The 13,876-nt window shown below is 35.5% G+C and overlaps 1 protein-coding gene across 1 annotated transcript in view; it reads right to left on the bottom strand.

Annotated features, from left to right (window-relative positions):
- ELP4 (elongator acetyltransferase complex subunit 4) overlaps nt 1-13,876 on the bottom strand; it is a gene marked incomplete at its 5' end in the record, with an annotated part of 136,575 nt that overhangs the window by 77,199 nt on the left and 45,500 nt on the right. The window contains one exon of the mRNA XM_082282817.1: nt 946-1,054. Coding sequence (XP_082138943.1) covers nt 946-1,054 — 109 coding nt within the window. The remainder of the gene's footprint in view (nt 1-945; nt 1,055-13,876) is intronic.

Below are 13,876 nucleotides of genomic sequence, written 5' to 3'. Positions count from 1 at the left end.
ATTTATTAATTACAGCTTGCATACACACAGTGGTGTCTCAACACCATCTTTGCTTGTTTTCGGTATACTCTGTACATTCTGCTGTGGAAAACACTGCCACTGTCATATGTTTACAGCAGGTTTCGGATAAGCAGTTTACTTTCAGCTAAAGGTTTCCATGGAACTACAGTAGTGTCACAATAATAAGAGCTGTAATTTATGCACACTCTGAGCACTGCTCCGGATTAGCTAAAACTGTTATTCACTGCTTTGGCTGTGCTACCTCCTAATATAATTTTAAAAATTGAAATAGTTCTGCTGCAACAGCTAACAAGAATCTTTGGGAAACTAAATGCAAGATTAAGCACCATTACACATTTTGAAGATAAAACACTTGAGAGGCTACATGACTTTTTACCAAAATCAGTTTCATATTTTACATGCCGCATGTACCCACATTCATATCTTTAAATGAGCAAGTGCTGTACCCCATAGCTGAAGAAACAGAACATTATTTTTTAGATAAAGTTTATCTAGCACATAATTTAGCAGTTTATTCACCTTACTATAATATATGTTTTCCCGTGTTCTCAATTTAAAACTTGGCAGATCAAAAGTATTGATTTCATGACAAGTTCAGCTCGCTGGTCAGATGATTGCCAAGGCTCCCCTGCATGTGAATTCCCCAAAGCCTGCCTGTTGAGATGTACATCTGATTGAGCCATGCCTCAGTAATGCGGCTTGACAACATGCAAGGAGTTGCCATGTTTCCTTTGCAGCCTTAATGCACTTTGCTGAAAATTTTCCTAACTCAAGACTGATTAGGCAAGGGGAAGCATTTAGGAGGTATATTCCAAAATGAAATCAAACGCTGCTTTATAGCAGATACCCAACTGGAGGGTGAGCTGCTAAGTGCCCTAGAAACACTCAGGGCAGACTTTTTGCATTGCTAAAGACAGAACTTACCGTGGTAATCCTTGTACAATGGATTGGTTTCTCTCTCAGAGCCGATAAATGATTCAAGACCAACTACCACATCTGACAAGTTTGTTACACGTTCCATAATTGCTTTATTCTGTAAGACATGGAAACAAAATACACATCCTATGTGATGAAAAAGGTAATTAATGTTCATAGAGTAAGCCTTGGTCTTCTCAATGACAAACTGTGGGGGGAAAATAGGCCATCAATACTCAGAAATTATGTTAGAAGGCTTTTTTCTTAAAAAAAGAAAGACTTAAAATATCTGTCTAAAGAAAATATACATTTGACAAGGATAAACCACAAAAGGGCTAACTTAGCACTAAATTAATATTTCCCTACATCTTCATAACAAGCATTTGCTCACATCAGTGATACTTACAAGCCATGTGATAAGCTTATCTCTCATTGATTTCTCCTTTGAGTCTGATGCCCAGTTTTTGTTTGGGTTCTGAAAACCTTGGTTTTTAATACACTTAGGCATATCATGTCTAATATTTTGAGCAAGCAGAACCCCCACAATTACTCATTGTGGCTATCAGATAAACATGGAAAACTCAAGTAATTTCTTAGCATTTTCCTCTCTGAAAGTTCCTCTCTACACAACATACAAATCTAAAGCTTCAAGCAGCAGTACCATTTCTCAATATATGTGTGATTTTTAAGTGATGCCTTAAGTCTTGTGCTACAGTGTACTGTCATATGCCTTAAATAAGCTGTTTTCCACATGGTTTTCTTTACTTAATTTTACATAGCAGAAAGTGACATTCAAAGGTCACAACAGATCTTCAGAGGTAAGTCAGAAAAAATGTTCTTAAATGCTTTGATGATGTCAGTATTTAATGAGAAAAAAAAGAAACACATCTATGGTAAAAAGCAAAATATTTCTTTAAGATAAGAAATAGTTATCTTAAAGGTATTTGGACAGCTGGTATTAAACTCATGTTCTTGGTGGTTGTAGATGCTACATTCATCAAACCTTCAGGGGTATCAAGACTAATCACCTCAAAATACCCATTCTAATTATACAGAATTAGCTCTGTAGCCCCATGTTATACTTTCATATTTTCTATTAATTTTGAAGTATTTTGTACATTTTGAACTTCTTTCATAAACTATATGACTGATGCTTATTCTGAAATGTCAATTTAAATACTGGTAAACTATTTCATAATAACAATTTATCAATTAGGAGCAGAGAAACAAAAACATCTCCAGAGATATTAGAATAGTCCATGCATTGTACTGACATTCAGGTTTATTAAAACGGTGATCAATATCCCCAACTGCTTTCATGAACCCACATTTCAATAACCATTATTTTCTAGCCACAGAGAAGCTTACAAAGCAGACATGAAAGATGAAAATTTCCTGGTCCTGTCAAGGAATAAACTGAATTCTGTTTTCTGACCAGTACATGAAGTTGTGGCCTGCACAGCCCAATTTGCTCAGGTTACCAGGCCTAAATCCACTGATCCCATGGTACCTTTACACCCCCTCCCTTCCCCACCTTATGGGCCAGATGGCATCAAATCCTGGGGAGGGGTCTCTTTTCAGAGCCACTACTTGTGCACAGGCCAAGAGCATCCATCCCCATGGAATCAGGGAACCTTCACTTTACCTACAAAGTCCAATGACGGATAATGATAAAGTAGTGTTATACTACAGAATTTCCTTTCTGAGGAATAACAGAAGTGATGTGAGGTAAAAGAACACTGCCTACACACCAATCCCTAGACTTTGCTATTATATCTGCCCCTGAAATAGTAAAGCTGACTTGCAAATCACTTCCTCTTCTAGGAAGAGAGAGACAATACATTATATTTTAATGGAATCTTTTGGTCACATTATTCTATGGGGGTAATCACATAAAGACAGTATAAATATAAATCTGAAGTAGACAGTGACCTCTATAAATCCACAGACCAGAAATTACCATCTTTTGCCAGTCCTTGAGGAGGCTGCTGCATGCTATTTGTGTAAGTAAGAAATACAAAACTTTCATATAAATAAATAAACACTGATGATTCCTGGAAACAAAGCTAAACAAACTCTTGATACAGAAAAAATATCCTATCATTTGAAAAAAACATTTGCTGCCCACTAATGTTTTTGCTTGCCAGTTTTGATAACAATGGGTTACAAAAACTGTGGAAAGAAAGATGCTCAACCATCAGCAACATATCCTCATCACTGACAGTCCTGCAAATCGTAAGAATAGAATCTTTCCTAGTTGGTTTTAATTCTGGAAAGATTCAAGTGAGAGACAACATTTCAATATTTGCCTGATGATACATACTTTAACATGTTGCTTTCAGCTCTTCCTTTGAAAGGATTTGCTTTCTGAAATAGTACTCTCTTTGCCCATGTTGATTTTGTTTTTGTTTTTAAAGTGTCAAAATATTCCCCTGGCTTAATGCAGTGTATCTCGGGAAATATTTTGCACAGCGAATTGCCACACCAAACAGACATTTGCTTATGTGGCATTGTTGCCATAGATCTGTATCTATCATGTATTTTCTAGTTTGCAGTGTTCAGCACATTAATGTCCAATCAAAGCTGACGTCAGCACACAGATAGTTGTGATGTATGGCATACTGACATAAACACACAAATCATGTTGCCCCATCTGGGCTTGAAAATTTAACAGAGCTCCAGATCTTCCTCCAGCCCCATACAAATCTACCTCCTGCTTCTGGCATAAACTTGGCAGCTCTGGAGGTGAGCCAGGACATGGTTAGGAGGGAAGCCAGGAATGGTGAGATTCAGGGAAAGAGTTTGTTGGCAGCTAGAAGAGGTATTGTTTTAAATTATACTAAAAATGGAAAAAAAACCCCAAAACCAATCCAGTCTTGGAAAGTTTTCAGTCTTGCTAGATGTACTGCAGTTTTTCTAAATTAGTTAGTTCAGCCAAAATATAATTATTCTAACAACATGGTAGCAATCCTGTTGTGCAGGCTGGGCTGGGCATCCATTCTATATCTTACCTTTGTAACTGGTTTTTTTGTGCTACTGTTTTAGGCAGACATTTTAAGTGCAAACTTGCAATATTTGGGTTCAACCAAAGTGTACTTTCAAACATGTCAAGAAAATCCATGTAGTGAGCTGGCTACGGAAATGGGAACTGTACACGTTTAACCCGCTTTGGGGAAGGGCAATTATGGAAGAAGATTCCTTTGTCTTACTAATTCAATTCCAGAAGGTACATACCTTTGAGTAATTATCTGTGCATGTTTAAAAATATTTATTTACAAAAAAAGCAGTTTAAAATGTATCATGTTCTGTGTTTGAGTATGAAGCATGGTACTCTACCAACACAAATTCATGCATAGCCTGTATGCTCAAACTGACACACTGAAATTAATATTGTATGTTTCTACTGGATTGAGTTCTTAATGTACCACAATTTTATTATTACTACTATTAATCAAATCAATCTTGGTTCATCTGGATTCTGTATTAGGAAAAAAATCTGTCTTTTCTACTCTGCTCTAATTTCTAGTTCTCCTCTGATTTCCTGTTAAAATTTTACTAACACCCAGAGATACGCCCTCTCACTTTGTCAGTTTTTAAAAAATTAAAAACCTCACAAAATTTATGTAATACAAATATTTAAATTCTCAGTCCTTGCACTGCATAAGTAAAAAAAAAGCCAGAGAATGGAAATTTTTCTCAGGACAGGTTCAACTTTTGTACATAGTACATATAAACAATCTCAAAATGTAACAGGAAAATAAGACACTCATGTTAAAGATCTACAATGAGATACAATTACCACCTATATAATAAATACCTGGATCACATGGACTTTTTGCATATATTTGCATCCGTATTCTGATCAGTATATTACTATAATTTTAATATGGACTTACTGCATTGAAAATAAGGTATTTTAAGCCCACGTCTCTTTTCAAAGAGACATTAGGCCTATATTTTCATAGAGGGCTACTTCTGTACCTTTACATTCTGGTAATATAATCCCATCACTGGTTTTATTTTAAAACCTTTAATTAAGAATGAACACCTTGAATCCTACTTGAGTTTCATCCCCTAAAACATTACTTACAAATATTGTTTGTATTGGGACAAAACCCAGTTAAACAGCAAGCTGCATACATTTCGTATGACAGCAGAATATTCAAAGAGGAGTTCAGATACTCCTCCCACATCTAGGTAAAATTGTATTTAGAGGCAACAATCTCTGTCATTACCAACAGGTGAATCCTGACACTTCATTTGAAAGGTCTCAATAATAAACATCAAGCAAGTTCATGCAAAGTAATATGAATCTTATGAACTTAGACCAAATTTTTGTGTGTAAATTTTCAAGAAAAGCTCAAAAATTGGTTGTATTTTCAAAAAAATTCTTTTACGGTCATAAAGCTGAAGTAAGCTTAGCACCATAATGGAGAGAGCCACACCGGACTAAAATGAAACAGTGGTTGGATATTCCATAAATGAAATAGTTCTTGATATTTTTGAGAGATTATCACACAATTATGTGGTAATGACTTCATAATCCACAAATATTTACCACTTGTCATTACTACTTAATCTCCAAAGGATTTTACACTGGAAACACAAATTATTAAGAAACATGGCTTAAATATTTATCACAATTTGTTAATAATTACTGGTCAAAAAATTGCAGAATTACCCATACATCTTCTTTTGGTAAAAGAAGTTAGGTAATAGGCCCTTATACTGGTTTTATAGAGAGATACAGTTTGTGTACTTTTTGATTATTCACAAAACCCCAAAATAAATTATTAACAACTGCTCTGCCAAAAAGTGTTATTCCATAATTAATAAAGACTGTAAACTATAAAATTCAATACATCTTCTAACTCCAAACTGATTAGCACTGTTTACAGTGTTTGCACACAGCAAATCTACTAATTGAATGTTGAATTTTGGCTCTAAAATGAATGTACACTCAGGCCACTGGAATGCAAGACAACCAACAGTACATTAACAAATTTTGGTGTGCAGAAATCTGTACTGATCTCACAAGAAAACGGAACACAAGTGCGATGTCTTTGCTGGAAGACAGATAGCCTAGAAATAGAGGATTTGCTACAAACTACAATGCCTTCAGTCATGAGAAAACCACACTTGGGGATTCTGACTGATTAAGCATCTTCTTTTACCTCTGAAGAACCTTACTGACTATATCAGAACTTAAGTATAACTATCCATCTGTATGGCTGAAGCCAGAGAAGCACTGATTTTGGTTGACTTGTTTAGAGGTACAACATTAGCTAATTACATTAACTAATTTAAAGCACTAAATAATACCTTTGAAATATTTTATACAAGTTGCAGAAGCAAAGAGAGGACATGTAGTGAAGACAAGAGCAGGCAATTAGATGCAAGATCCTCGTAAAAATGGGAAGAGAGTAACAAAGCATCTGTTGGTCAATATGTTACACAACATATTAATTCCAGATTTTGGTTGCTCTCTTAAAGGTTGCTTTTAATAACATTTGTCCTGATAGTTGTCTCTGCTGTGGGAACTCTGCAGTGTTTTTGCATATTACCATAAAATGTCAGACGAAGCTGGATGGCACTGTATACAATTAATTTTGATAAATTTTCAGGCAGAATAATGAGCCAGGAAATAAAAACTAGATATCACACACTGAAAAAACCAAATCTTTGGATCTTCCCTGAAGATGGACTTGTGTGTTACTTGAGCTATGAAAGCATCTAGGGCCAGCAGACCTTGGCACCTTACAAAATAAGATATCTGTTTTGCCATTGAAGGGAAGACCTAAGTGAAATGAGGGAAATAAGGGAAGGCCAACAGTGAAAGGAGAGGTTATTAAACAGAGATAAATTAAGCAAGTCAATAACAGTCACTGCTGCAGCCTAAAAAAAATGAACCAAGTCTAGTAGTTTAAATCAAATGTTCCATCTGTTGATCTCCAAGTGCCTCACAAAAGACAGGCAAGTGCTGCATTCCTCATTTACAAGTCAGTAACAAGCACAAAGGTGTCATGTGAGCTGTCCAAAGCCAAAAGCCAGTCAACATCGAGCTGGGATCCCAACTCAGCCTTTCATTGTAGCTCTGTCTGCCCCCCTCCATTTGAGGCTCGGTTTAGGAGGCTGCATCCATGGGTTTGGGGTATCAGCAAAATACTTGGTGGTACCGTGAAGATGGTGTGGGAGTGGAAGCCCAGAAAGCTGGGTGCTGAAAATCCTGTTATTATCTGGCTGAAAGAGGTGATAGATGTACAGTGTGTTACAGGGTGACACTTTTTGAGCTGAATCCTGTCCAGTGCTTTTCTCTTCTCTACCCTTAGCATTCAGTGGCTGAAAGCACAGGCTGCAGGTGACTATGAATGGTTCTGGGGTGTGGGGCTCTTGTACAAGTCCTACTGCACTGAGTAGAAGAAATCAATCTGATTGAGCCCTTCTCCAGTGAAGGGTGAGTGGCTGGGAAGAAATCAGTACAAGATCTGGGCTAAGATGAGCCCAGCACCTTCCCTGAACATTATCTGGTTTTCACCAATGAGACTGTTTCACTGTTATAAAAGCATATAGAGAGAAATCTGTAGGTCATTATTTATCTTTAGTCATTGAAAAAATGAACTGACCATTTGAGCAGATTCCTCTAGAAAAATGAACACAGAAAATATGCCATGCTACGAGTTGGTCATAGCGCAGTAAAAACCAGAGATGTAAAAGCAGTCTGAAGAGGGAGTAATATTACAAAAGAGCCATAAAAAACCTGCTGAAATTACATATTTGAGACCAGCTGGCATAACTAAAATTCTGTGACTCCACTGGGAATCACTGGTTATAAGAAAAAGGTTCAGGAGTTCCCTTTGTTGCCATTTTGCCTGAAAAAAATGTCACTGCAGTTTGCTTACCAATTTAGAAAGGCTAACACTCACTGCAACTTTAGGTCTTTAAACAGTGAATCACATTTTATTCCCAGGTGACCAAAAAGAACCTGCACTATTATTTCAATTAATAGTACACAAGTATCAAAAGGAACACCTAACTGAGGTTGATAATCGAGTGGCAAGATTCTGAATTTTAAAATCATTTAAAAAACTAATCCCTTATCCAGTCTAAAATTATAGGCTGTCATCAGGAGCAGGCTGGCAAAGCTGGGTCCAGATGGGAAACTGGCTGGGCAATAAGAAGAGGTAGGGTGGAAATGATGGGTAGGCTGGAAACGATGGGAACCTAAGGAAAGACATGACTGCTCCCTCTGCTGGCAAGGTCCTCCCCTGCTTTAATTTTTAACTAATGAGTAGGCATTTCTTTAATTATTTAGGATCTAGCCAATAAATAATGCAGAATGCTCCTTCCTCAGTCTGTTGCTGTGTGTTTGCACATTTTTGAACTTATGGTGCCCTATTTCACTAGAATAATTTGCCATAGAATTAAGGCTCAGATGGATGTCTAATGGAGAGTTACTGGCTTTATATTTTAATTCTTCATAAAATGAAAAACAAGATTAAGCTATTTAACCTTCAAAAGATTATATTTTACAATGTATACTAATTTCATATTTAATTTACACATTTCATAATATTACGACAAATTGCTTGTCATATCTTACTCTAACAAGAACTCCTTTATGTCGCAGTAAAATACCATAAAATTAAATATTCTGCAATACAAACATACTAAATGACACATCCTACCAAAAATGTATCCTTCTTCCACGCGAAAAATTCATGACCAATGAATTCAGTGATAATGTTTGTATTGAAACTTAATTAAAGATGAAGATAAGCCATTCATTACTTGATTTGTGATATAAATTAATAGCTGCAGTAAGAACACTTAGAAAAAAATCTGTTCTAAGATTTTGGCCTACAACCAGAAGCTCCCAGAACAGGAGGGATCAGCTTTTTTTGCCCACTGTTCTCATCTGAATCCTGGCTGAAAAGCTACTCCAGCTCCCAGCTTTCCAGAAGGCTCCATCCCAGGAATCCTCGCCTGCCATTTGGTTTGCTGATTTTAATCTCACAGGACTTTCTTACAGTGGCTCCACTATGCTGAACTGGCACTTGCTCCTAGAAGTGAGTTATTATTAAACTTGTAGGTCAATTGTGGCACTAACAACTCTTTGGAAGCTTTCAGCCACGGTGTACAGTTTGCTGGTCTAATTAAATATTAATTCTAAGTGTTACATTCTGTGGCTAAGAGCTTTTATTTTCCATCATCAGTCTGGAAGAGAAAGAGGTTACAAGGCTAATTTAATCTTTTTTTTTTTTTTCCCCTAGCATTAAAGCTTAACTACACAGGCACAAAAACATCATTAAAGATGCAGTATTCCTTTTTATTATGATTACATTCTAATTAATAGAGAATGTCTAAACAAAAAGAGGTAGAATTGGATTCTGAAACTTCAGGATTTTTAAACAACACTGAAAGTTCCCATCAAAATGTTTCTAAGCACACATTGCATAGAAGTTCAATATTTGGTTCTGTGAAAATCATTTAAGATGGAAAATACATATGCAAGGCTTTAAATGTAAAATAGTTTTACACAAAATTATTGTTCTCTGTTCTGAAACAGAACAGATAAACCCTATAGTTAATGCTAGAGTCACAGGGCTTTCTTTTTTTTTCCCACTCAAGAACCTGGACTTCTACTTAAGCAAAAAAAATACTGCTTTGGAAAAAACTATGTTACCTTCCATTTTCTGAAATAATTACTTGCTTAAAGCAATAAATACTTTGTCCTGTATTATTTAAAGTCACTCTTCTAATCTTTACTTATCAGTGTCCAAATGGGCTCAATACATGAGCCTCTTCCCTTCTGCTTCCATAACAGTTGTGTCCATGTCTGGACACTGGGCATTATATTAACTACTTAGACCAGTAGCCAAAAGATTCCATATGCTTGAACAGATGACTATCTCCATACTGTGATGGGATATTTAACTGTTTAGGTCTAAGCTGTAGTTAAAAGATTTGGTTCTAAATCTTACCTAATTTTCATAGGTGTATTTTCAATTTACATGCACAAAATGCAAAATAAAATCACAATGTTGCATGTATTCATGCACTTCTCCAGTTTAACATACGGTTTTTGGGAAAGCAATTTTTTTTTTTATTAAAGAGAGATGGTGAGGATGTGTATATAGTGTCCTAAAAAGTAAAATTTATTAAAACGACAAGGCTGTTCTAGGCACGCAACTTTAACATACAGTGATTGTTCATCATAATACAGTTAATTTGGTTAACAGATAACTAATAGGTGGGTACAAAAAATGCTGCAGATTGTATACTCTATTTGGTTTTGAAATGGGTAGTTATTACCAAATCAGAAGTGATAGTGCTAGAACACAGCCTGTTGGCAACCAAAACCTGATCCTATGAAACCATGAAATGCTTCTATTTCTTCTACAGCTTGATTAGCAAATATATCAACAATAAGAGAAATGAAAAAAAATACTGTTTCCCAATTTAAATTTTGAATAGGATACTTCCCTGAGCTTCCTACTCAATCAGAATTTTAAAGATACTTTGATGAATGTCTAAAACCCAAAATACTCATATCCTAAAATCATGTGGGTAACCCAAAATACCTGTCATAAACTTATGACTCTTGATATTTATTTGTACAGTTGTTAAACTCTATTTCTCACATACAACACAAAGCAACACACAACATTAAAAAGCAAGTAAAAACCCCCAATATAGAAAAATACTATGACCATTTAATCTTTGTGGTTTCTATCTTGCAGAAAAATTTGAAAGCTTCCTTAACCATGATATAGAAAACATATGACACTGGATCTCAATACAAATCTGCATGCAGCAGCCATCTCATCAAATACATTTGGAGGTTATTCAACTTCAGACCAGTGAACTCTCAGAAGTTAGAGCTCTAAGGTAGGCAATCACTCTTAGTTCTTATCATAGGAATAAAGATTTCAAGCTGTGAGAAATTCACCAGCTATAGGAGTTCACATCTTATAATCCTATATTAGCAATGGATTCTAAAGCACTCCATTGCCTGACTTTGAGTTTAGCTGCTAAATCACTCAGTGTGAACACAAAAGGCTTTGGATGTGAAAAGGTTTGTTTCTGAATTTTTCTACACTGAAATGTACAGTAACCTATGCGCTTCGGTGAACTCCAAACATCAAAACATTAATACTGTAGGAAATCAATTTTTTAACATATTGGATGAATTAATAAAAATACCTTGCTAAACAGAACTTCAGACTCTGAGGACAGGTTCTGTAAGAAGACTTATTCATACTGACTTTTCATTAGTCAATTAATTTCCCTTGGTACATGCTGACTAATATGGTTTTTAGTCCTTACCAGTAATACAAGCTTTGAGTTCAAAATAAAGGATGGCTTTAACAAGTGCTATGCTTTCCCCACTGAAAATAATGATCTACTCAAAAAAATACCATTTAAGTGATACAAAATTGGGAAGAACAGGAATAGAATTAAAAACATTATTTAGTATTTTGAGGGAAAGATGTTCTTGGATTTACCAATGATTTCTAGTAAAAAAAAAAAATACAATGGGAAAATATTTTAAATTCTTATTTAGGGCTTTCCCAGTATAGACCAGCAACATTAAAGTCCTTTCAGTCACACAATTGCACAATAATTCCTTCTCTAAATTTAGGTATTAAAATGCACAGATTATCAACACACAGAAAAAGAATCCTCACTTGCTTTTGTAATATTCCTTAAACCTGGAAATTGTAACAACAAATGAAATGCCTCGTCAATCTGCCCTCCTTGATCAATGCTAGATTTTAAAAATGGAAGTAATTTTCCCTTTTCAAATGTACCATATGATTTCTTAGGCACAATGCATTTTCAAGAAGCACTAGGAAGACTTGAAAAATAACCTTCCATCAACTGTTTTAATCACACTTGTAAGTAGCTCAATATTTATTACCTGACAGACAGTGTAAGATAAGAGTATGTTCAATCGGTAGAAAATATCAATCAAGTAAAACTTGTCACACATCACCTGAATAAAATTCATAATTGGATAACTTTTTTGTGTCATTTTCTTGAAACCCTCTTCCAGAATAATGTATTCCTATTTTTGTGGTTGAGAAAAGAGAATTTTCTTTCTTCTTCGTGCATTGTTTGCCCTAGAAGTTTCATCAATAAAACCCAAAAAATCTGTGCTTAGTGGACTACAATTTCTTTCAATTACTCTGAAAAAACTCCACGCACAAACAGAAGGTTTTTGCAAGCTTGTGTCTTTTACTAAAATACAGCCCTAGAGAACATCATGAACTGTCCCACCAAGCTGGATGAATGAGCATTATCTTTGGATAAATGCAATTCCAAGTTATTAAATCCAAGACAATGAATTGCTGGAATAATGAAAGAGCCACATTGGTGCATGTGTATCACAGAGGGGAAAACATCAAGAACAAAATCAGTGTTTAATGCTCTGTAATCACTGAAGAGTCAAACCAGACACGAGGATGTAGGAAAAGTAAACGAACAATAATAGCATTACTGTATCATGTTACTGTAATAAGGTAAAGTGACTGTTTAGAGACAGATTAAGGAGGCAGCATGAGAAAAATTACAAACCAGAATACAGAAAATATGAAATAGGAAGGATCATTTTAATGTCTCACCAGCCAAGAACAAAGATAATATATGAAAAGTAAAGGCAAAATTAAACTTTGTGAAAAAGAAAGAAACCAGGTAGATTTAATTTGTGAACTCCCTGTCACAGTACAACATGCAAAGTATTTGGCAAAATACATAAAAGGAAACAATTTCAAAAAATATATATACATACATATATAAATACGCATTATCCATATACTTTATATAAATCCAGAACTAGTCTGTGTTGAAAAGACATTGCCCCTGTCAAAAATCAGTACTACCAATTGTTTTATTTCTCCTTCATTGGAGTAACTGAAGTACTGGAGACTGACAGAGACAAGGTAAGTTATGTCACTACTAAAAATCTACTTTTTCATGACAAAGCAGGTAAAGATGGAACTATTTTTATGTATATGTCATCCAGACAAAACTTTGATTAAATGTGATTTTGAACTTATATGTCCTTCATAGAAATTATACATGTGAAGAATTTACTTGGAGACCACCCGATTAATTTAGTTAGGGGCCAAACTACAACCTAGGAAATACAGGTACAGTAGTTCAGGGAAAAAATGGGGAATTTACGACATCTTCAGAAAAACAGTGTGAATTCTCAATGCCTTCAGTGCACTGACTTGAAGATTCAACAGAGAAAGTATATGCTAGAACTGACTGATCAAATCAAATACGTACACACTTGGAAAAACATATCCCTCTCTCTCACTCTGTTGGAAAGAAGAGACATTTTCTTTACTTTCTGAATGCAGCAAGACCCCTCAGCAACAGAATGGTGAGTAGCTGTGCTGTGAGAATGTGAGCAGCTGCTGTTATTATAAGGAAGGTCCGTCTGCGGCGCGAGCCGGAGCGAGCACATGTTCGGCTGTCCTCTCATCTCGCCAGCCTCACCAATTAAGCAGTGCCAGGGAGGCTGGACACATGCTCCCAGGGGCCCTTTAACAGGCTTCTTGGAGAGTGCAACAACTACACAGCAGGGCTCTGGGAACTCAGTAATGTAGGCTAGGAGGAACCCTCAGCAGCTTTGCTCCTCCTAATGACAGCGTTGTTTAAAGAAGGATACATGAAGTTTCACAATTTAAAAAAAAAAAAAAAAAAGTAATGTCCTTGTTTAAGACAGCTAAGCAAAGATTTTGTACATAATGATTCTTTTTTTTAAATTCAGACTATTCTAGCACTTACTGTTAAAATTAAAAACTCTGTTATTTAAAAAATGAGGCATAATTTCAATCCTAACTCCCTGGGAATTGATCTATATGGAATTTATAAATACAAACCAAAAATCAACTTCCCGTGTAAGTTTGAAACAAACAAAAATCTTTGT

This window comes from Coloeus monedula (genome assembly GCF_965178545.1).
Source record: "Coloeus monedula genome assembly, chromosome: 6".
Taxonomy (NCBI): Eukaryota; Metazoa; Chordata; class Aves; order Passeriformes; family Corvidae; genus Coloeus; species Coloeus monedula.
Note: the sequence above shows the minus strand (reverse complement) of the source record. Positions and strands in the feature narration are given on the sequence as shown.